This window comes from Tiliqua scincoides, chromosome 3 (assembly GCF_035046505.1).
Source record: "Tiliqua scincoides isolate rTilSci1 chromosome 3, rTilSci1.hap2, whole genome shotgun sequence".
NCBI lineage: Eukaryota > Metazoa > Chordata > Lepidosauria > Squamata > Scincidae > Tiliqua > Tiliqua scincoides.
Genome location: NC_089823.1, coordinates 111,555,922 through 111,579,789, shown reverse-complemented (window position 1 = coordinate 111,579,789; position 23,868 = coordinate 111,555,922). Strand labels below are relative to the sequence as shown.

At 44.1% G+C, this 23,868-nt stretch overlaps 1 protein-coding gene across 2 annotated transcripts in view; it reads right to left on the bottom strand.

The window, feature by feature from the left end:
• GPC6 (glypican 6) overlaps nt 1-23,868 on the bottom strand; it is an 853,410-nt gene that overhangs the window by 194,847 nt on the left and 634,695 nt on the right. For both annotated transcript variants that reach the window (XM_066621046.1, XM_066621047.1), the window contains exon 4: nt 16,352-16,517. In XM_066621046.1, the coding sequence (XP_066477143.1) occupies nt 16,352-16,517 (166 nt within the window). The remainder of the gene's footprint in view (nt 1-16,351; nt 16,518-23,868) is intronic.

Sequence of the window (23,868 nt, the reverse complement as noted above, 5' to 3'; positions counted from 1 at the left end):
GGGCTGCAGGAGTGGTAGCAGGAGGAGGAGCACCTGCAGTGCTGTTGGGAGGCTGCCTGGGACACAGAGGACTCCCAAGCAAGCTCAGGATCCCACCTGTGAAAGGGGAAGGAGGGGAGGGGACTGAGAACAGCTGCCTTAGTTTCCTTCCATCCAGAAGTGTCAGGCTGCAGGATGTACTTGTGTAACTCTATGGCAGTGGTTCTTGAACTTTTCCGGCTTGCGCCTCCCCATATCCTTGTGGCCATTGGCCACGGCTCCCCATTACAACACCTTACCTCAGTTGCCCCCAAAATGGGGATGAAGGTGTTATAATTATACACTAGAAACAAACAAACAAACAAACAAAAAACAGCTGCCAGCACACTGAGGCTGTCAGCACTCTGAGGCTGCAATCCTAACCACACTCACCTGAGAGTAAGCTCCATTAAACAAAATAGGACTTACTTCTGAGTAAACATGGTTAGGATTGTGCCCTGAGTTTGTTAGCAGCACATCTGGAGGGTTTGGGAAAGGGAGGGAAGAATTTGCTGGGGGAAGGGAAGACTTTGTGTGTATCTGCTAATTGCAAACTGATGCAAACTGAGACCTAGAGACTTGTTTGGCTGCAATCCTAACCTCACTTTCCTGGGAGTAAGTCCCATTGAACACAATAGGACTTACTTCTGAGTATACCCTAGCTGGGATTTTGCCTTTTGTCTTACAATATCAGCCAACAGAGTACCCCCCCCCCAGGAGGCAGGAGGAAAAAGAGGATGACTGAAAAGGAATGGGGATTTTTTATTTTTAATTAATTTTTGGAGACAAAGCCATCAAGAGTGACGGTTTTTCTTTTTTGAAGGGGGAGGAAAAAGAGAAAGGTGAGGATCCTTCGTTAAGCTGACACAGACCCCAAGCCTATGTAGGTCTGCTCAGAAGTAAGTCCCATTTGAGTCAATGGGGCTTACTCCCAGGAAAGTGTGGAAAGAATTGCAGCCACACAGAGCAAGCTTACAACTCACCCCAAAGTAGATGGGGGCTGCTCACACACATACCCCCCAGAAGATGCAGATGCCACCCCATTCCCCCAAGGCAAGATGGAGGAATGCAGGCTGGGGCATTTGGACACACACACCCCACTAAGAGCAGTCTGGCTCCCTCCTTTACTGAGTTGCTCTTCCTTCCCAGTTTGAAGCCTGCCAGGAGTGTTTCCTGTGCTGACGAGATGCAGCACCTCCGATGCTGCCCAGCCAGCCTTTGCTCCCACCTCCCCGCACCATGTTTCACACGCCTACCCCAGGCTGCCCCACCCACCTCGTTCACAGCCACAGAAAAGCTGAGCAGCTATGCCCACCTCTGTCCTCCAGATGCCTCACGACGACCCTGCTGACTAGCCACGCCTCCCTAGGGAAGTGGGACGTACAGATTGAATACCTCAGCTCTATGGGATTTAGCACAACGTTTTTTGTTAATCACGCCGAGTCACGGAACAGAACTAACGCAGATAAATAGGCTGTACCTGTAGTGTCAAAACTGTGTGATGACTGGTTCTTCAACATAAAGCATCCATTTGGGATAGCTTTAAGAATTGCCTAAAATGAACTTATACAACCTGACTGGTTTGAGATGATCTCACTCTGGCTTACTATCACAGTTGTGCTTTAAGAAACAGTACAGTGGGCCCTCCTTATTTGTGGGTTTGGCATCCATGAATTTGAACATCTGTAGATGCCAAGCCTGCAGCTGGAGAGCCTCAGAAGGCCTCTCGAACGCAACTGGAAGGCATTTCAGGTTTGCACCAGTGAACCAGAAATGCCTTCCAGTCACACCTTCACCGTCAGGATTGGGCTGTAAGAAAACAGCTCAGGTGTACCGTATTCTTAAGAAACATACTGTGTGAAGAGACACCATGGCATCCAAATTTACTGTGTTGCCCCTAGGTTGTGGTTGTTCTATGTACAAAGCATCACTCTCATTTACCCAGTTTAAGATTAGTCAAGACTTTAATCCTGCTCCAATAAAAGAAAAGGAAATTCTGCTAGTGATATGTCTGCATGTGCGCATGTGCGACTGTCTAGGATTGCACAGAAATATAGTCCTACTTATAGTTCAGGTAGTATTTATAAAGATAATCTTGCAATATAAAAAAAATTAATAACCAACCAGGAAAACATAATATTGGGACATGGATTACATGGATGAAGTAGTGACCATCAAACCACCTTTACGTAGTGTGCAAATTTGGGATAATGTTAAACCCAGAATAACTTCAAATTCCAACCAACTACTTTCCCATTGAAAAAGCACTTGTGTGCTTCAGCCCTCTCCTCAAGCTTAAGCATCCTGAAAAATGAATAGACCACTTGGCAATATTCCTTGGGAAATAGCTGGGTGAAAATGATGATGACGGTACTTCATCAAAAAGCTCAGCATAAAGGACAAAGATATTTTGCAAACTGTTTACAAACTAGTAAAAATTTCAGGTCACCTGAAAGGCACCGAAATTGCAGTCAGCCAATTTTGTGTGCATTTGTTTGCATAGTAAAATAGCACACATGGTGCTTTTGCTTCCAAACAAAATATTACACTACCTGAATTAAATGCTAACGGTCTGGAAAGCTACCTACTCCCAATGGAGTTTTAAAATATCATTCCAAAAGCTCCCTCCTCATATCACTTCTCATTGGTACAAAATGGGTATTTTGCTCTAGCTATTATTACTGAACCCAAAGTGTCCTTTCCATATGCATGATGAACAAAACTGCCTTGAAATCACACAAATGTACATTTGTCTGGTGCAGAACCTGTTTCTGAAGCAAGGTGCCAACTTTCTCAAAATGGGTAAATATACTTCAGCAACTTCCTGCCTTTAATGATCTTATTAGATTTCACACATGTATCAGATGACTTATTTACGGCTAACATGGCAGGCATTAGAAATGGACAGTAGCTTTGGTAAACCAGTACCCATAGCTTTGTTGGGGCATAAAACCTGCTTAATTTATTTCTTTCAGAACGTTTTAGGGCCCAGTCCTATCTCCACCAGCCAACAGCAACACACAGCATGTGCTACATGCTATGGTGCGGGGGGGGGGCAGCCACATGGCTCAGGTAAGATATATTTAAAAAAATTTTAAATTAAGTGAAAAGGCCACCACCTGGCCTCCAATGGGTCTCCTCAGACCTATACCAGTTATCTAGCTGGTATAGATCCAAGGAGCCTCAGTAGGCTTGTTGGGCTGGGAAAAGGGGGATAGAATCTGGGTGCGCACTGCTGCAGCTGGGATCTTACCCTTCCCCACCCCCAGTTTGGCTTCCCAAACCACATCTGCCACCACTTCAGCTGCTTTAGTGGGATATCTGGAAGCCACTGCCACACATGTGTAGCCTCTGGTCATTTGTGCTGGTGGCTCCAAAGCACACAATAGTACTGTGGCTTTGACACTACACTAACCATTTTGCTTCCACTATATTTTGGACCGGTTCAAATCATCACCTGACCAGCCTGTCAATGCATAAGTTAGGGCATCCACATCTGCCTGCACACTGCCCTTATCTTTGTATGGTCATGTGAGAATGGGCAGAATGTCCAAGTCACATCTAATTGCAAATTTTAACCTAATTTGGACACAACTAAATGGGGATCAGATAGCATGCTGGGCGAAAGGGAAAAACAAGTGCTCACTCATTAATGATGTTTCAGGAGCCAGCTGGCAAATGATAATCCAAACCGGCCCACTGCTCTCTGTTTAAACAGAAAATTGATTTTAGCCTATTTGCAATTCTCATGATTTTGCATGACACAATATTCTGCCTCTTAAAAGGCAGAAGGTAAGGTAAGTCCCTTCCACAAAATCCAGGCTTCCACTTTTCATTGCCACATATTATCCAATAGAGGTTAACATTGGACCGCTGGTGGTAGAGAATGAACACACTCCCAGAGGATCTGAGTGGGCAGACATTCAGGGGAGGAGTCACTCAGGTAGCCCGATCCTAAATTGTAAGGTTTTAAAGGCAAATACTGGCACTTTGAACTGGGCTTAGAAATGCACAAGTGTCCAGTAAAGCTAATGATGGAATCCCACTATCTGAACAAATGGCTTTAATTCAAAACTTTAGTGGCAGCATTTTGATGCCAATTAAAGCACAACTACACTTCTCAAAGCACCCCATATAGAGTCACTGACACTTCCTCACCTCCCAATAGGCCTTGAACAGGGAATAAGCATGGAAAAATTCATTTTCATTCATTAGACTTCATCAAAGTAGCAGACTGAAAAACAAAGGAAATGTAAACACGAGGCCACTATCGCTTGTAGACATTGCTTCTAGCGCTATGCTTGAAATGCAAGGCAATTTAGGGATAATTCATAATTGCAAAATGTCAGCATTTTGATTTGTAAGCAAATGAAAAAGAAGTGTTTCCAAAACATAATCATCCATTTTAAAATAAATTACTTGAAACTCCTGGGAATAAGACTGATGAGCTAGAGCATTCTCATATTTTCCCACTGAGCTCTTGATACACCCCCCTTCTCTACCCAACTGCTTCAAGTGTGAAGCAAACAAATATTTTAAAAAATGTAAAAAGAAATAATTAACCAATGAATCAAAATGTAGCTACCCCCTCCTGCTATTTAGGAACACTTATGATATTGAAAATACATTTTCTATCAACAGTTCACAATTGATTCATGAATGAAAAATACCAGAAAATTATCTCTGGGCCAAATATTGGCACCCAGTTGAATTATGAAGCACATAAGTATAAAAGACAGAGCCAGGATCTCAGTAGAAAGAGGTCTGGGTCACACTGAAAGAGCCTATGAAATGCCAAATCATATTTTAAAAGTTTTCATGTACTATGATGTCTTGTGTGCTCTGTTGTCTTGTGTGCTCCCTGAAGCATTTGGTGGGTCACTGTGAGATACAAGAAGCTGGACTAGATGGGCCTTTGGCCTGATCCAGCCAGGCTCTTCTTATGTTCTTTTGATGTTTAAAGCAACTTCTGATCTGTATAAAAATCTCCTGTATTCTGGCAAGGTAATGAAATGGACAGTGGCAAAGTAATTCCAAGGATTACTGGATGAAACTGACGTTCTAGCTCTGTATCAAACAGAGCTCAGGCCCAAGTTTGGAAAAGAAACTACTTCAGTAGTCCTGATGGATAATGTATGTCTGAAGTTTGATAGAGAGACTGTGAACTTGTCATTTCTTTTGACACAATTGATCATCAGATCCTTCTGGACTGACTCAAGCAGTTGTGGAGAGGAGACATCATCCTTTGATGATTCTGAACATCCCTGGCAGCAGAAGTGGTGTTGGGTGATAGCTGTTCTTTTCCTTGAGACTTGCAGGGTAGCAATCTTGCCCTCAATACTAGGTTATGCCTATAGGAAATTGTTTGAAGTGATTGTTCAGAATTTGGTTTGAGATCTCAGGTGCTGTATCAGCATTCTGAAGACATTTAACTGTATTTGTCATTCAGTTATGGATTGGGGCAACATTTAATTCTTTGAATGAGTGCCTGAATACTGTTATTCAGTCCCCGAATGCTGTTATAGGCTGAATGAAGATTAACACAGGCATCCCCCCTGTCATGTCCACGGCAGCATCCCGCCTCTCCCCCCCCCCTGAGTGGTCTGGAGCTACGGTATAAGGTGCACATGATGCAACAGACTTACCCCTCTGAGGGATGGACCACAGAGACCTTTTTCCAGCTTCACAGAAGCAATTTATTCTAGTGAGGGATTTTACATTCACTGGGCTCCCAGGGGTCAGCATTCACAGTCCAATATTTAACAGGAGTTCCCAAACAAGTGGGGTTCACGACCCCGTTGCAATCCTGATGGTTGGGTTGTGCTGCTTGTTGGCAGCTGGACCCCCTCCTGAGAGTTGGGTGGCCTACCCGGGCGCTGCCCTTTTCTGCCACTGCCTTCTCCCTCTTGGGCCCCCTTCCTGGATGGGAGAGGGGTTGCTGGTGTGTTGCACCATTCTCCCGGGTGCAGCCAGAGGCTCCCCAGGGGTCCGGCCCCTTCCTGCCTTTGTCTGGTTCTGTGGGGCAATGTTCCAAATGGAGGATCGGATTCCGCCTCTCCACAGTAACAGACAGGCCGGGTAAAGTGACGGGAATCCCTTCCTCCAGGAGCCTGAGCCCAAGGAAGAGCCACCTCTCTCTCTCTGGCTGCTGGACTCCTTATGAACCCAGCAGCCAGCCCAGCCAGTTCCACCCCTTCCGACCATGTGACTGGCCTGAGCTCTTGTGAGAACTCAGGCCCTCCTCCCTGGGAGACCTCCTGACTGGGGGCTGGATCCAGGTGGTACTTATTTAGCTCTCCTCCTCCTGAGTAACCCCTTGCTCCCATGTAGCCCCTTCCTCTCAAGTAGCCCCTTGTTCCTGAGGAGGCTTGTGTTGCTGGGGCTGAGCCCTGGTGACACCCCCATATTGCTGGGGATCCATTCTAGGGACCCCCATGGATACAGAAACTATGGATATGGGCAAACTCTATGTCTGTGCCCCCCTGCAGCCTCCCCATGCCTATTAACGTTGTTTAGATGCTTATCCTGGAAAAATATTTATTTCTTTTACAATTACAGGATGCTATAGGCATACAAACTTATAGCACAACATACAGGTAGGCTGTAGGCAGCCTGAATGTTTTAAGAGACTAGGGGCGCAATTCTATCTTGCGCTGGAAAAGGCAAGCCAAGAGGTTTGCGCTGTATCCAGCGCAGAATAGATGCCCAAAGTGGTTCAGCCAAAGGTAAGGGGAAACTCCCTTACCTTCAGGTAAGCCACTGCAGCCCCTATGGGTCTCCTTGGACATACGCCACCTCCTGAGGTGGCACAAGTCTGAGGAGAGTGGAGTGGCTTGAAGCTACTCGGGGATTGGCATCCGGCATAACAGTCGGATCCCAGCCCCAAATCCTGCTCCCCCGCCCACCCCTGGGATTGCCCTCCGCCCGCCCTTCCCCCACCCCAGAACACCTCCCTCCCACCTCTTCCCTGCCCCCTCAGACCCCTGCATCGGCAGAGTTTGGCCAACGAACTTACTTGGGGGAAGCTGCCACGGAGGCTCAGCCTCTGTGCGCAGGTGCAGCTTCCTCCTGAGGAGGCGCTAACGTGCTTTATGACATATGTGCACATCCTAATGTGCAGTTAGGATTGCACTGTATTTCAAACATTTACAAGAAGCCGCCTGCCTGCACATAAAACATCTAAACAACGTTAATGGGCGGGGGGGGGGGCAGATCTGTAGATAACTGACTTGGTGGCTACTGTATCCATGGATGCACCTGTATATTCAAGCTGGACCCTGGCAAAACGGAGTTGCTGAGGGGAAAAGATTAATCTCCTTGCGAAAAGATCAGGTATGAAAACTGGAGGAAACTTCTTGGATCTCAATGATATCCTGGCTGCATAGGAAGCATACATGGGCAGAATTGACTTTTACAGCCTTGGAAGGACAGTCATCATCCTTCCACTCAGAGGTACACTTGATATTTGGTCTTTATGCAGCAGTCACCTCTCACCTGGATTGCTGTAATGAGCTGTTACATGGAAGTGCCCAGGGCAATTTGGCCAATATAGCCCATGTCTAGATGGGCTTCACATTGGGGTGGTGAGTGAAGCATCTGTAGCTGCAGCCGGCAGCTCGCTCTGTAACTGATACTTCAGCATGGAATCTTCAATGCTGAGGCATAGCAAGGACAATATGATGAGCGGAGCATTGCTACTGGACGGCCCTCCTTTCTGCTTGCCCCTGGGTCTGACTGGCTTGAAATCCCTCCCCAGAAGCAGTTGGCTGTGACATCACTGTCAGATGTCACAACTGCACCTCATCCTGGTGAGTGGGGGGCCCATAGGGGCTCCACAAAAATGTTTTGTATTGGGCCCCACAGCTCCTAGGGCTAGACCTGGGAGAGCCCCAAAGATGACTGAGGTGCTTCAGTTAGTGCATAACACAGTTTTAGATCTTTAGGCTTCTTTATGGGTTTGAATATTTAAAAGAGATCATATCACTCCACTCATAATTTCACTGGCTACCCTTTTGGTTACAAGGTGCTAATTTTTACCTTTAAAATCTTAAATAGTCTTGGTCTTGTATACTTTTTAAAGTGTCATCTCCTGAGAGTGCTTCCCACTCATTAAGATCCGCTGAAGCTTTCCTCGTCTAGTTTACTGCGGTTAGATCTAAAAGTGCAGAGTAGGACCTCCTCTGTTATGGCACCCACTGTGTGAAGTCAACCCCCCAGCACTATTCATTTCTTTTTGAAAAGGCTTTTATCTGCTTATTCTTATCGAGCAGGAGAGTTGTATTGGCTCTACATTTAACTGAGCTTTGACACTTCAGAAAAGTGGACATTTCCTTGAGTGCCATATTATTCAAAAGGTTCCTTATGATTATATCTATCAATATAAATAGGCAGTTCCTACTGTTCTGTTTCATTCTTCCATCATTGCATCATACATTAGCTTGACCAAGAAACAGAACCCAACAGAAGACATACTGTGATGAGGCTGGTTTAGTTTTCAATACACCAAAGAAATGGACTGCAGTTTCAAACAAAGTCAAGAGCCTACTACTACTACAAAGCCTACTATTCGCTGTGGACCTTGAAATCACAAGGAGCAGCCCAAATATGTTCTTCAGCAAGCACATCTACTTTTTCCTCAAAAGTGGCTGCTTTTTTGCCACTCCCAGGAAATGTAATGTGCTGAACTTGGGGACATTAGATTCAGCAAAATGTGCCTGCCCCTCCTGATGCCTTGGTGGATGCCTAGCCACAAGCAACAAGCATTCCATGAGAACCACAGAGCTCATCTTCTCCTTCCAGAAGGCAACTCCAGTAATCCAAGAATGGGGCACTATTTTTCTGATCTGTCCTCCTCCTCCAGACCAGAAGCTGGGTTCAGCTTGACAGATGAGTAAGCTCTTTCTCTACCACAAATGCAGCTTCTAGGCCAGGATCAGGTGAAGCATTCTTTAATCTTCTGCTGAAGGTAAAGGCTGGGTTTGCTTTGGGAATACAGGTTTGGAAATGCCAGGAACGTATCTGCCCTGGGGCAGGACAGGGCAAGAGTCCTGGATGCCTATTGGAGGTGGTGCCAGTGTGTGTGCTCCAATTGCTTCCCCAGTTGGGAAGCTATTGAATTGCACATGCCACAGCAGCAGCTGGGGCAAAATTTCCTGAACAGCTGCTGAAAACATGTGTGCAATTACTTCTGACTAGGGAAGTGACTGGCGCACATGCGCCCTCTCAGCAGCTAGTTGGGCAATTTCGCTGCAGTGCTCACTCCCATTGTTTCCCGAATCCAGAAGTGACAGGTGCCCCTGCTGCTTGGGCACTCACAGCCACCACTGGAGCAATTTTTCTGAAGAAACATCACAAGACATCAGCACAATACGTGACATCACTCCATTCCTGCCTGGGGGCGCCAGGGCACCCCAGTATACCTCTGGGAAAAGCGGATTTGGAAAGGTAGTCCTGCCTCTTGCTGTGGCCTTAGTAATGAGGAATGAGAAACAGGGGAGTTGCATTGATGAACGGTTTGGAAGTCTCCATTTCCTCTGCCTATCAAGCATCAAACAAGTATCAAAAGGTCTTTAGCTATTAGGCTAATGAAAATCATGAATGGAAAATTCCTAGGAAATGAAAGGTTCGGATGTGACCATTTTAACAGCTTTTCCCATGTTTTATACAAGTTGTACAAAATGGGTTGCTTGCAAAGGCTCATCTTCACTGTGGGCTGCAAGATAACTGAGAGCAGAACCCAAAGGCACCCTTGGGCCAACGCAAGTCCCTTGTGCCGACCCAACGTTGTTCACAAAAGTGCCAATTTAGCTGCTGCAGATCTGAGTAGCCCCAAAGCCTCCCCGTGCCTTGGGCTGACCCACGAGCAGCCCAAAACTTGTGCTGGATACAGCGCAGGCCTACCAGGCCTGCCTCTTCCAGCGCAAGGTAGGATTGGGCTGTGAGAGCCTTTGGGTGCAATCCAGACCTGTATTGCGCTGGTCCAGGAGGGTCGCAAATGTGCTGTAAGGCATAAGCCTCCGTGCCAGCTTCCTCTCGGATGCTTGCGTCGGCCCAGCTGGGCCGTCGCAAGCAGAAAAGGTAGGCAGGGGGAGGTGGGGAGCAGGCAGGAGGGAGGCGCTCCCGGGAGGATGGAGGGCGGGCAGTGGGCAGCCCCAGGGGCAGGCGGGTGGGGAGCAGGAGACAGGGCTGGGATCTGGCAGTTATGCCAGATCACAAATCCCATTCCCAGGGAGAATAGAGCAGCTTCAAGTCACTCCGCTGTCCTCGGACTTGTGCCACCTCAAGAGGGCACCTCAAGAGGTGGCACAATTTTGAGGAGACCCATAGGGGCCAGCAGCCCTTACCCAGAGGTAAGAGGAAATGTTTCCCGTTACCTCTGGCAAAGCTGCTTATGGCCACTATCCTGTGCTGGATAAGTCGCAAACTTCTTGGTTTGCCTGTTACAGCGCAGGATAGGATTGTATCCTTTTTCCTGCAATGGTTAGCGCACTGGGATTGGATTTGGTAAATGTGAGTTGAAATCTGTATTGAGATATGAGGCTTACTGGGTGGCCTTGAGCAGGATGCTATTTGTTAGCTTAATCTAAACAAGGGAGCTGAACTCCTCAGAGAAAGAGTGGTGTATACATAAATAATTTCTACAACAAAAGGGACTTGAGAAGGCTGCTATCATAACACAAGATGTACCTCCATGAATGGAACAAAAGGTTGAGAAGCAAAGTGACTCTGAAAGCTTAGTTGAAAAATATTTATTCTTGCAGTACACGCTGCATAAAAAAATATATGAGTAATAGTCCAGGCTCAGTATGCTTGTATAAACTATTCGTCTAATCAGTTTTATGAGGTTTGAGGGTTTTCCCCCTCCTGCTGATAACTACGTAATTCCAACTGGGGAAAAAAAAGCTTCCTATTATTCAGGTTCTTTGGAAAATGACCAGTTTGGAAAAGCAAGAGGTACAATTAAGAAAGTACCTTTATAATGCTAAGCAGATTCCAAATCAGTTTTATCAAGTGCAATGCATCTTGCTCATCTAGATTGCCACAGGTAGAACAAAGGATGGTGAAAATACTGATAGGAAATGAAAACAAAACACTGTCAGGATAAGGGTTGGTGGAGCTGTGTTTGGAAAGCGGCTCAAATGACAAACATGACTGAGTAGTAGTGTTCGGGGGGGAGGGTATAGCACTAAGTTTTGCAGGCGCCTCAAAGCGTTTTCTAAAAGGCCCCTCCCGCTGCCATTGGATCCATTCCGGGAGGCCAGAGCAAAGCAGAGGAGAATTTGCATTGTGCCTTTCCTCTGGGAATGCTACTGCGACTGAGAAAGCTCATCTTCAAGATGGGAAACAAAAAGTTTCTCCTTTTAAAGACTGACTATCATTTATAGAGTTTATGTGGACTTGGATAATATGGGACTATTAAATTATGCCTATAATAAGGCATGATGTTAAACAATGTAGAATTTATTATTGGGATTTACTACCAAGATAATGTTATTATCTCATTATACCGGTTATAAGTGACTCTCAAATGATTATTAGAGTGATGCATTTGGAAAACGTAACATTTTAATGTCATATAATGCAGTATTTTTATGCAGTGGAACAATATGTGCAGGTTTAAAAGAGTATTTAGATTGGGATTAGAATCAGAATAACCTTTATTGACATACAAGGGATTCGAATAAGATAAAATACAAGAGTTATGTTTGTCTTTACTGTGACATGTAGGTGCCAAAGTACTGAGATGTTTTCGTATGTCATCTGAAATACATACGTATGATATCATACTATAAATGTGATACGTTAAGCAAACATACAAAAATTTTAAAAAAAGATAGAATTGTTATACAGCACAGAACGTTAGGGACAAACTACATGTTGAAAGCCAACAGAAACGGTTTTTGTCTTTTTCTTTTTTAAATCAAAATAGTGCATGGGGCAACATGATTAGGACTGGACTTGAAGCAGGGGCAAAGTGCTAAACCAGGTGCTATGGTTTTGTTTCATTTTGTGCACTCCCCCTGCACCATTTTAAAAGAAAATGCGGCAAACTAATGCATTCCTTGGAATGTGTCATGTGACTTTTGGAGTCAATTCCCACCTACCCGTAACCCCCCTCCATGCCTCAGAATTCCTCAGAGGGCCACCTGGGGCACTTCCAGCTTTTGCAATCACAAGTATTTTTCTAAGGTCTCAGAAAATTGCTTTTTTCACCTTGGGTCCACCATTGGGAGTGTGGGTTGGTGACCCCCTGAAAGCATGGTCCCCTGGGCAATGTACCACCCTGTCCCCCTTAGCTACACTACTGAGACCATGTACCACTGGATGAAACTCCATCTGCTAAGGAGGAGGAAGAGATGGTGCTGAGTTAAGTGGTCAAGGGGAGAAGTGCCAGTGAGGAAAAGGGCAGCGTGAGTGAAAATGTGTTCTGAAAATGAGTGAAAATGGTAAAAAGGAACACCAAGGAGCAACACATTGGAGACTACTGATCCAAGTTTGAGGCAGTGGGCCTGCCAGCCTCAAAGACTGTGCTACAGCAGGGTTGGCCAATCCATTTGTACATCCGTATGATTGGATAGGAAGCAAAATAACATAGGGGCAAACTAGCAAACTAACATAACAAAGACTATGCTGATGGTAACTAAAAACATAACTTTTTATATATCAGATCAGCACTGGTGCTTGGAGACTAAAAACCACTCAGTAGAACTCCTGAGTTGAGCTAGAGCTGGATGAGCTCTGGAACAACTGTGGCAAACTGCACAAGAGAATCTTCCACAGTTCAATGACCCTGCATCATTTTGGGAAAGAAATCTCCAGATCTTTTCACTAAGAAATGGTACATCTAGCAGAACTATGCAAAAGTTGTAGAGGAGCAATGGCTGGGGAGCAATTTTCTCTCTTGCTTGCAGGTTTTCCAGAGGCATTTGGGGGCCCACTGTGGAATGTAGGATACTGGACTAGATAGGCCTTTGGTCTGATCCGCACAACTTTTCTTATGTTCTTATGTTTATAAATTAGATGTGGGACAAACGTGACCCTCTAGGGCAGCCATTTTCAACCACTGTGCCATGGCACACTAGTGTGCCATGAATGCTCTGTAAGTGTGCCATGGAAGTTTGGGGGAGGGTCATTTATTAGTAGGGCTATTGGGGGATGCGAGCCCCCCACCAACAGCATGGTGTGCCTTGACAATTTTAGTACCTTGTCAGTGTGCCGTGAAGCAAAAAAGGTTGAAAATAACTGCTCTGGGGACTGGAACAAGATGCCAAAGCTATTTTGTATGTTCTGTGGCAACCTTACCAAATTATAGTGGAGAATATAGAAAACCATTTGCCCCTCACTTCACTCACAAGGGAAAGAAAAAATATTTTCAGTTGTCAGAAATGGACATAGGCCTTCCCTTAATGTTATATTTCCCTTTGGCATTCCATACGTAATTCCTATGTTATTAGTGCGCTCCACAACTGTGAAGCCCTCACTGCTAGATGGTGTCAACTTTATTATGGAGTCTGAGCACCATAATAGAGGAGATAGCCCCTTGAGACTTGAACTACTCCTGAGAATACAAAAGTTGATAAATCCTAAATTAAATAGAATGCATCTACAGGCACAAGTGATGATTTCTTACTGTACTTAGGCAAGGGGAGCTACTGGGAAAAAAAAAATTGATCAAAACATGAGTCTTGGTCATAGTTGAATCCTTATAAAATGTTGCAGTTTTCTACACTTGTTCCATATACAGCTTCACATGTTCCTGTCTGGGCAGACCATGAATCAGACGTATAAGTTGGAAGAAGTGGGTTGGCTTGCAAGACAGGTAGTACAATGTGTTTCCTTTCCCCATCCTCATATCTGCCAATAATTAAAAATCAAAGTTTTCTTCTAGCATGCTCGATAAGTTTTCCTCTTGGTTTGCAAGTCAGGGTTTGACAGACAAACAAACAAAAGAGTCACATTTTCAGTCACATTTGCCTAAGCAAAGACTGTTAATGCACAAAATTATATTTTTTCTTCATGCCTGGTTCCCAACACAGGCTCCAGAGGTAAAAACCGCTCATGCATTTTATCCAATTTTTCATAGCTCGCTAGTGCTGTATACTTTTTCATTTTCACTTAGCTCATAGACATTACATTGTGTTTCATATGATGGGCAATGCATATAATGTTTGCCATTAGAAGGGGTCTGACAGCAACAGCCTGTTTGAGGTTCAGCTCTATTCACTTAGTACGATTTTCTCCCACCTTTTGTCCAAGGAGGACAGGCCATCATACAGAAGCTCGCCTTCTTAAGAGTTTCTTAAGAACACTTACAAACTTTCAAAGATATGAGCAGCCCTCAGCTCCTAGCCCCAGCTTATAAACTCTGCACCTCAGTACGCGTGCTCCCCTCACACCCTCTCTTCCTTCTGCCCCCAGGAACTCCCAAATTTAGTGTCCCCTTTTGCTATAGCAACAGGGTCACTATTTTCAGTGTTGCGAAGTGGCTTAGGGCCCAGTCCTATCCAATTTTCCAGTGCTGGTGCAGTTATGCCAGAAGGTTGTGCACCACATCCTGTGGTGGAGGGGCAGTCACTGGGGCCTTCTCAAGGTATGGAAACATGTGTTCCCTTACCATGGGCTGCATTATGGCTACGCTGGAGCTGAAAAGTTGGATAGGATTGGGCCCTTACTTAGCTTGTTTCACCAACATAATTGAACCTACAAACAAAATTACTTACAGAAGGACCCCTGTAACTTGAATGCAACTGTAATGTGTTCTTTCAGCAAGTGAGCTCCTGTCTTTCGCCTGCTACTCTTTCCCCCTGTGTTGTATCCTCACAACATCCCTATGAGGTAGGTTAAACTGAAATACAGTGACAGATACCCCCCCTCCCCTGGTAAGAATTCCTGGCTTACTGTATTTTCTTTAGCAGACTGAAAACTCCACCCTGATGCTTCTTACTGTCTATATGGTCACTTAGGTATTTTATTTTGGGGGAGGAGGTATTTTCTCCAGTCTCTAAAGCGAGTGACTGGCTTATTAGTCGTAGCAGCCAGGCTGTGGAACCCTACCCCGCCAGGTTTTATTAAAACTGTTGTAAACTGTCATAATAATCCCTTTGGGGGTGGCAAAACAGGATAGAAATACTGTAAAGAAAGAAGTAAACCCAACATATCGCATGCACATTGTTCCACAGGCAGTACCAGTTCACCTGTGTATTGGCCGTTGAAATAGAGGTATCAAGAGCTTTTCTATCCCCCCTTTTTTGTCCTTCACAGCTAAGCTTTTCTTATTGCTCGTAGTGCATTTGTTTTCTTCCAAGCTACTCAGTGGAGGGAAGTCATTTCAGAAGAAGGCAGAACAAACAGGCATTTCAAGAAAATTAACTGCTATTTTTGTAGCAGGGGAAAAAAAAAAATCACTCTCAGAACCTAAATGGGATTTGTTTAGAATGGGAAAGAATCAGATATTTGCCTTGTCCTACTCATGCTTAGTTTTTGAAACTTGTCACCCTTTCACTGCACTCAATCAGCTGAAGGGCACTTTTGTATCAGCACCTTCTCCTTCCCTTTTCCCCTCTCTCTCTTTATTCTGGTTAAATTATGTCAGTTTGGAGTTGAGCTTTTTTTCTGTTCTCCCACTCAGGCTGCCTGGCTGGTCGGCAAACAGAAATCTTTGTATTGGGGTGGGAGAGATATTGCTGAATTGTGTGAACTACAGTGTACCATACCTCCATACAAAATGAAAGAGTTCCCTTCTTTTCAGTGTGGTGGACTCTTCTCTTTCCATGTATGGAAGGAGAGGGTTTGGAGACTATTTTTAACTGGAGTTATGGGACCGATCTTTTAATTGTCAAATGGATAGTTCAGGGAGTGCCTCCCTCCCTCCTCCCTCCAGTCATACTGGACTTAGGAAAAAGAATCAATGGTCTTCAAGTTTGCAAGTGGCAGATCAGTTTGAAAGCAAGTCAACTTTACTTACAGAGGCACAGCTTTTTTCCCTCCTCCTCCTCCACCCCCTTCCCTGCTAGGCTTGTTATCACAAACTCAGCCCCAATCATTTGCAGCGTATTTCCTAAAAAAATGTCTAGGAATTTCAGGTAGGAACTTTGACATCATATACCAATATGACACTGGAAAGAAATTAAACGAAAATAGCTCCATGGTTGAACAACGATCGCTACAACTGAACTTCAAAACTTTGATCGAAGAGCATGAGTGATAGACAAATGAAGGCATTTCGTCACTACACTCCATTTTCAATCTGGCAAATGCTGAACTCTCCTGAACTTGTCATGAAGTTCTACACATGAATAATTCTTTTCCCCTTCCCTCTCACTCCCCTTCTTACCTATGAACAGATTCCATTCGGTATCCAAATCAGCTTGGTTTGCAAGGCAGCCCTTCATTACGTTGAGGCAGTAGTTGTTACAAGGTTTCACATTGGGAAGTCCCTGGCAGTAAGGGCAATACAGCATCTTCATTAATGCACGGATGCATCCCGGGGTAGGGCTGACCTACAGAGTTTAAAGGCAGGGGAAAGAAAATGGGAAAATGTCAATTTCCTATCGCTATCCTTCTGAGGTAAAGCAGCTCTAAGGAAATAAAATCACCACTGGCACTTCGTAGAATAAACTTAACCCTTAATGATACCTTCTTGTGGAATCTATAATTGTTTTGCTAATTATCTAATTTAGCATAGATATCAGTAATTCCAAGACATGCAGATAGAAATATCTCTCCAGCAATGATTTCTGTGCAATTTAAACCTAAGTTTTCTGGAAAGACCCTGCATGATTATAAAGAAAAACCAGAAAAGAAACATCTGTGAGCTGGCTGGAATTGGACTGTGTCCCTATCTTTGGTGGTTATCCTTTACTGGTTTTGCCACTCTGCAATAGATATTTCTCTTATACATCCATTTGGAATGCCCGTATCACAGGATACCTGAGGTACCTGAGGTTGGGGGCAGAGTTTGCACAAGGGAAAAAGGATCAAGATTTGGTAAGTTTGTGCACCAATTCCAGGTCTGGGACTCTTAAGAGATGGCTGTGGTTATGATGAGCTGGCATCACCTTTTGGGGAAGAAAGCTCAATTTGCTGTCTCCATTTCCCAGGACATACTAAATTATTCAGAGCTGAGCACAGCAGTTGAGTGGCAAAAGCTGATCTGTGCTGAGGTCAGCATGGCTTTCAAGAGAGTACTGCAGCCCATGCCAAAGCACGGCAAAAAAAAGGGTCATATGAATTTGCTGTGTCTTAAAAACTCAGACACAATAAATTAAACTCTTATTATTTGTACTTTTTTTTTGTTTGGAGGGTCAAAAAAGGAATCTCAACCATGGTCCCTTTCTGATCAAAGAAACAAAACCCATTTAGGTTTGTGTTTACTGGGATACACAGTCTACTCTTCAGCTCCATATGCTCTCTAACTTGCTTGACTCATTATCTTCGCAGAATGCAGTCGCTTCCCGCTGATTGTTTTGCAAATATTAGGGAAAGCATTTGCCATTTAGCAAATAATGATGTTTTTTTTAAAAAAGAAGTTTCTCTTTTCTTTTATTTTAAACTAAATTTCTTCCCTGCTTGACACAAAATATTCATTTTCCCATTGGCAATCCTTGATCTCTTCCGAGTTGTTTGTTTCTACTCATTTCATTTAACAATCTGCACAGCCACCTTACAATTTTCTGTGCAGGGGCTCGGATAGGGGCTGATCTAGAGCTAGCTTGTGCTATGTTTCTCTGTGACTAATCCCCAGTGTTCAAAAGAGGGAGATTGTTCCATGTCTCCCAGTAGTGTAACTTGAGCGGCGCGAAATGGTAAGTAGTGCAAGCTCTCGAATGTGAGTGTGAGCAGCCCCTCCCACTTGCTCTCAGAGCCACTCAGGCAGCAATATGCAGCTATTGAGTCAGAGGGGTTGCTTAGGAATCTGCACTAATTACCATTTTGCACCACTGTAGCTATGCTACTGAGTCTCTGAATATGTCACTCCTGTTTTCAATCTTGGGCCAGATCAGATAGCTCTTTCACAATTTTTTGCTCCCTGTTTACCAGGCATGGTCTCCTCCAGCCATAATATTATAATAGAACCCTGATTTTGCCTGTATTTGCTATCACCAACCAATGTTGTCATGATAGTTATTATTGTTGCTGTTGTTTTTAACAATATCTAATCATATAGATTTGCTATTGTATAATCATAGGAATATTTATGCTGCTTTTCAACAAGAAGTAGTGCACATAGTAAAATTTACATAGCAAAATGCAGTTTACATAGCAAAATAAATGAATAAATGGTATCCTGTCCCTGTCCTGTCCTGTCACAATCAAATGTTGGGGTGAGAAAGCCATTTGGTGTGTTAAGGAATTGCTTCATTAACCACTTCATAGGACATGTTCCCTAGATGTTTGAGACAGTGATGTTTCAGACATAATGCAGCAACAAACCTGGGTTTGCCACCTGGTGTACAATCAACATCTTGGATGCACACCTGAAATATACAGTACCGTGTTTATGAAGAAGGTCTTGTTAGCAGCTACATTGGAGCTATGAGTAGAGGTTGCTGCTTACCTGTCAGGCATTTCTGATGCCCAGTAGACAAAGAAAACCAAGGGCTGTTGGCATTGCCACCACAGGCATGTTTAGAGATGCCACAGATATCTGACACCTTCTCTGTCATCTGCGTACTTGCAACCATGGTACAGGCTAAACTAAAGCTAGTTCATTTATCTTGCTTTTATTTCTCATTAAGACAGGGCCTGTCCTCTCCTAGGTCTGTCTATGCCACCTCACCCATTTCAGAAAATATTATATTAGGGAATGATTATGCTTAGCCTCTAGCCTGTCACACTTTGAAGGGAACCCCAGGGGTGAAGTATCATAGGACATATGAGAGGGGAGAATGGAGATCCACAGAGAGAGAGGATCATGAGGCAGATGAAGAATTTCTCTCTCTCATCAGCAGAAAATGCTCCCAAGAAAGACCTTGAATAGCCCTGTGGTGAGACATGGAGAGGAGGGGACTGCCCTGGTCTTTTGCTTCTTGTATCCTGGAGCAAGCTTTCCATGTGCTTATTTGTGGAACTTATATTTAGTGTTTGTCTACCGATGAGGCGGGAGGTAGAGTAGAAAGTGGTCCAAGTCAAAAGATTTGAGAAAAACTGGCCTAGACTGATTTGCTAAGTAGACTAAACTACAAGCTACCATTGAAGCCAGTTTATCAATAGCAAGGAAGCTGGCCTATGAAAAGGTCACATCTGTTTTTTAAAAGAATCAGTGCTTAAGGGGTGCAGAAGAGGACAGACACCAAGGGCTAATAAGCAACCAATTAGTGGAATGAAAAAAATTAATCTGCCAGCATATAAGGAAGAAGCAGGTGTGTTATGAAGGTAGCCTGGTCTGTATTTTAAAAGTCCTTTTATTTGAAGGTACTTTGAATCAACACCAATTTCTATAGATGCTTTGATTGGAAAACTGAGACTCCTTTTCTTTTTTCTTCCCTATGTGAAAAGAATCATAGTATATTTTCACTGTCGACAAAAAAGTTGTGAACTATTTTTCATGCAAAGCATTTGTGCATTTTTGCAAGCTAGAGTACTAATCAAAAAGACTTCCGGATAGTGCTATCCTTGGAGATGTAGCAATTAATTGGTGGTTAAGGTTCTGACTTATACTCCCTTCAACTCAAGTGGTGTTGCTTCTGTGTACACATTCTTAGGATTATACTTCACCACTGTTAAGGTTAGACATCCAAAGCTCTAGATAAGATAACATTAAGAAAAAATAATTAAGAGAGAGGGTAGTTGATAATCAAGTGGTAGAGCGAGAGTTCAGGAAATGGTTGAAACAGCAAGCTGGCAGAGGAGAGAGAATTTAATTATGAAGTTAATTAAAACAGGATTGGCCAAATGTTAATATGAGAATTTAGTACAGAAAAGCAGCTTGCTGTAGAAAAGTCAGACATGAGCACCAAGACTCAGAAAAGAAACATTTAAAAGTGTATGACAAACTCAAACAAGAAATGGGGGCATTACTTCCCCAATTTTCTGTAAAGACTTTTTTGAGAATTAAAATGTGGGAAGGCATAATTCTTAGTTCATCCATGTCACTCTGCATCAACAAAGACACTTATCACACAATTTGGTGGTGCCAGAACTTTCCACATTGCTGAACAAGATATTCCTCCTTCCAACAATCTTCACGCAACCTGAGCTTTGAACTCAACTCTAATGAGACCAGTGCCTCTCCAATGGATAGATTTAAACCCCAACATCCTGACACAGGAATGACAAATGGTTCTGTTGTCCAGCAGAGAAGGCAACCCTGTTTCTGCTTCCTTCAGAGAAGTTAACAGTGTGCCAAACTGGCAAGACTCAAGTTCTGCTGTCGCAAAATTCTGTAGCCAGCAATGTTTTAAAATACTTCTATGATCTCAGGTATTACATTCCCTAACCTGTAACATTCAGGTGTAACATCATGACTATAGTAAACAGCCTGAAATTCTGCTGATGGAGCTGAGCAATAACCATACATTATCACTCTCATAATACTATACAAAGACTTTAGCATAAATGGCAATACACTGAGCATTCAAAATATTGTGCAGATGCTACAGGTTTCACAATGGTAATTATAAATATCCCAGTTGTCACTCTAGGTATGCAGAGACTTTCAATGTACCATCAAGAGTTTTCACATGATAGATAGTGCAATGGTCATATAATAATATCCCATTATATCTAGGGAATAGCTTACCATTATGGTTACAACTATTCTTTGCTGTGCGTACCTACATAAAGTGGTCACTAGTCAGCAAGGGAGAGTGAGATTTATGCTTGGAGGTGTTTTTTTTCTGGTGAGTAAGACAGGATTACATCCTATGTTTTACTGAACAAAATGGGCTTACCTCTAAGTAAGGTAAATAACACTACTTTCAAACACCTCTAGTTATGTCCCAATCCTATTAATGGGATATAATGGCAGATCTTGCATTCCTCTATTGTATTCTGTGGGTGATTGGTATAGCAGATGCTCCATAGAGCTGCCACCAGTGGAAAGGCCAAGAGGTGGTACATGGGTGACAGTGGCATCCACAACCTCTGCCATTGCCGATAAATTGGTGGTGGAGGTGGATCAGAGTGGGGATCAGGCTGGGCCAAGGTGGTTTGGAGGTGGGAGGGGATGGATACATCTCAGTGATAACTGTGCACACTAGAAATCCCCAGAACCCACCCCCAGAGGCATTTCAGATTTAGCCTGGCAAAAGAACTGGCATAAGTCTGAGAAGACCCATTGGGGACCCGGGAATCTATGGAGAGGTAAGTAAAAAGTTTCTTTACTTATATCTCCTGGGCCACCTGGTCCTCAGCTGGCCTACAGCATGCCATGCATATTGTCTTGGCATCACTGCACACTCTGGGCTGGCCATGGTCAGGACTGAAAGGCCACAAGCCTTTGCACACTGCCCTAAGAGTATGCCCCATTGAACTGAGTGGAACTACTTCTGAGTAGACAACCGTAAGATTGTGCTGTAAAGCTACAACCTTCTGCACATTACGTAAGAGTAAGTCCCACTTAATACTGTAGAACTTATTTCTGAGAAAATATGCTTAATCCTAAGCATTAATATTAATGTAGAAAAAAGTATAAGCCCCTAATAAATGATTGGGCATAGTGATTACTAGAAGCCTGCTATCATTAGTTAAACTTAGCTAGGGCTAATCTAGGAAAATGGGAACCTGCGCATTAAGAGTGATGCTTACAGCTGTTAAGAATATTAGGTCATTTTCAGTTTGCAAAGGGTATTAGGTACCTTGAAAGAAACTAATGAAAAATATCTGGTACTATTAGGGACTTCTGGTAGGTCTTGTGACATTAGGAACATATACCAAGGAACTGGATTTTGGAGAAGCAAAACCCTCTGAAATGGAGGATAGCAAACCACCAACTGTGCTTTTAATCAAGTGGAATAGCTCTCACATATCTACTGTTATTCAAATGACTTGCACCACAATTGGTGTCAACCCTCTTATGCAGAGCTTCTCAAACTGGGGCGTCGCAACGCCCCAGCCTGCGGGCCCTGGCCCCTGCCCCCTTAAGGGGCAGGGGCAGCCTGGAGGAAGGGAGGAGGTAGCTCAGGGGGGGCTGTAGGGGCTTGGGTACATGTACCAAAGCCCCTGTAGTCTCCTGGGGGTGCGGGGAGTCCGGCGCGACCTGCAGCAGGGCTCCCCGCAGCAGTGAAAGTAGATGCGGAGCGATCGCGCCCCCGCCTCTAGTGGAGCGTGATAGCTCCGCATCTACTTTCACTGCTGTGGGAAGCCCTGCTGCAGGTCGCGCCAGGCTCCCCGCACCCCTGGGAGGCTGCAGGGGCTTGGGTACATGTATCTGCCTCCCCCCGCCCCTGCTGCCTCCCCCTCCCGCCCACGCAAGAACAGAGAGTTTGAGAACCACTGCTCTTACGCAATGATTTCCTCAACATTAGGAAGTCCCATTATCAATACTTCTACGTCATATTTTCTTTTGAGTAAATATTTAGATTGCACTGCATGGCCCACTGAAGTAAATGGCACTTCGTTCAATCACAGAGAAGTTGCATTATTGGCGGGTTGATATAAAAAAGGATGTTGAGGAGGAGGATTAGGAAGTTTCTCTCTTCACATGCATTTCCTGTTCAGGTGCAAACTTGTCCCAATCAGCTTTAGAGTAAAATTAACACAAAGAAAAAATTCACAGAACTCCACATAACATGTGGTTTGAGCCTAAGGGCCAAGCTACTCCTGACCTGAAATGTACCACTGATCCTGATGTGCTTTGTTTCTTCTGATAAAAGCAGAAGGATTGGGCTCTTTCTATATCACATTAAGATTAGCACCAATAGGAGCCTTTTTCCTTGGAAAATATCAACTGTAGGGAGGGGAAAATCCAGATTGGATCATGGCAGGATAGATACAATTAAGGACCCTTACTCTACTACCATAGACCTAACCTGCCTCTGGTGAGTGCTGGGGGGATCTGACTGCTATTTACACAAGAAAATGGAAGCACATCAAATCCAGTGATGTGTTTTGTGCCGCAGACTCATCTTTGCTGGATTGTGCCTTATTGTATAATCATGTACAATAATTTGTTAACATCTTTATTTACAGAATACTTTTTTTAAAAAAGGAAGTTTATCAACTGGATGTAAGTGACATGAAAAGATAACTAGCCTAATCAAATATTTAAGTGCTCAAGAACACCATGGAATGATGACTGTGGTCTGAGATAACCTGCCTCTGGGATATGTCCCTAAGAAGCTGCTGAGCAATGCACTTAAACCGCAGGCTTTGGTATTCTGGAGTAATGGAAATGCTCACAGCTTTCTGTTTTGAAGTCTAAGGTGTATGTGCATTCATAAATGTCATTTCTGCTTCTCTAGTTACTTATCTTCTCAACTAATTAACAGGGATGGGAACTTGAGTCAGGTGACTTGACTTGGAGTTGCAAAAATGCACATTTTTTGCTGACTCATTTACACTTGAGTCATGCGCATAGAAGACTCGGCAAAACACTTTTGTCAAGAGCCCCTTCACTGGCACTGGTCCCCACACTTGCAGACTTGAGTGTGTCAATGTCTGGGTGTGCTTGCTTACTGTTTTCGCAGCATGAAAAACCTTGTGTCGCCATCATTCAGACCCGGTGAGCAGCAGGGAAGGGTTAATGTTTGGCTTTTGCATGGAACAAGAGGGGACTCTCTTTCCCTTTGATAATCATTGGATGAAGGATAGGAGTTTTGATATTTTCTTTGGCTGAGGGAGGGCAGGAGGAGGAGCCCAAGGGGACAAGCTCAGGGACAAGCTCAGGGAGGAGGCATTTTGCAATCATGC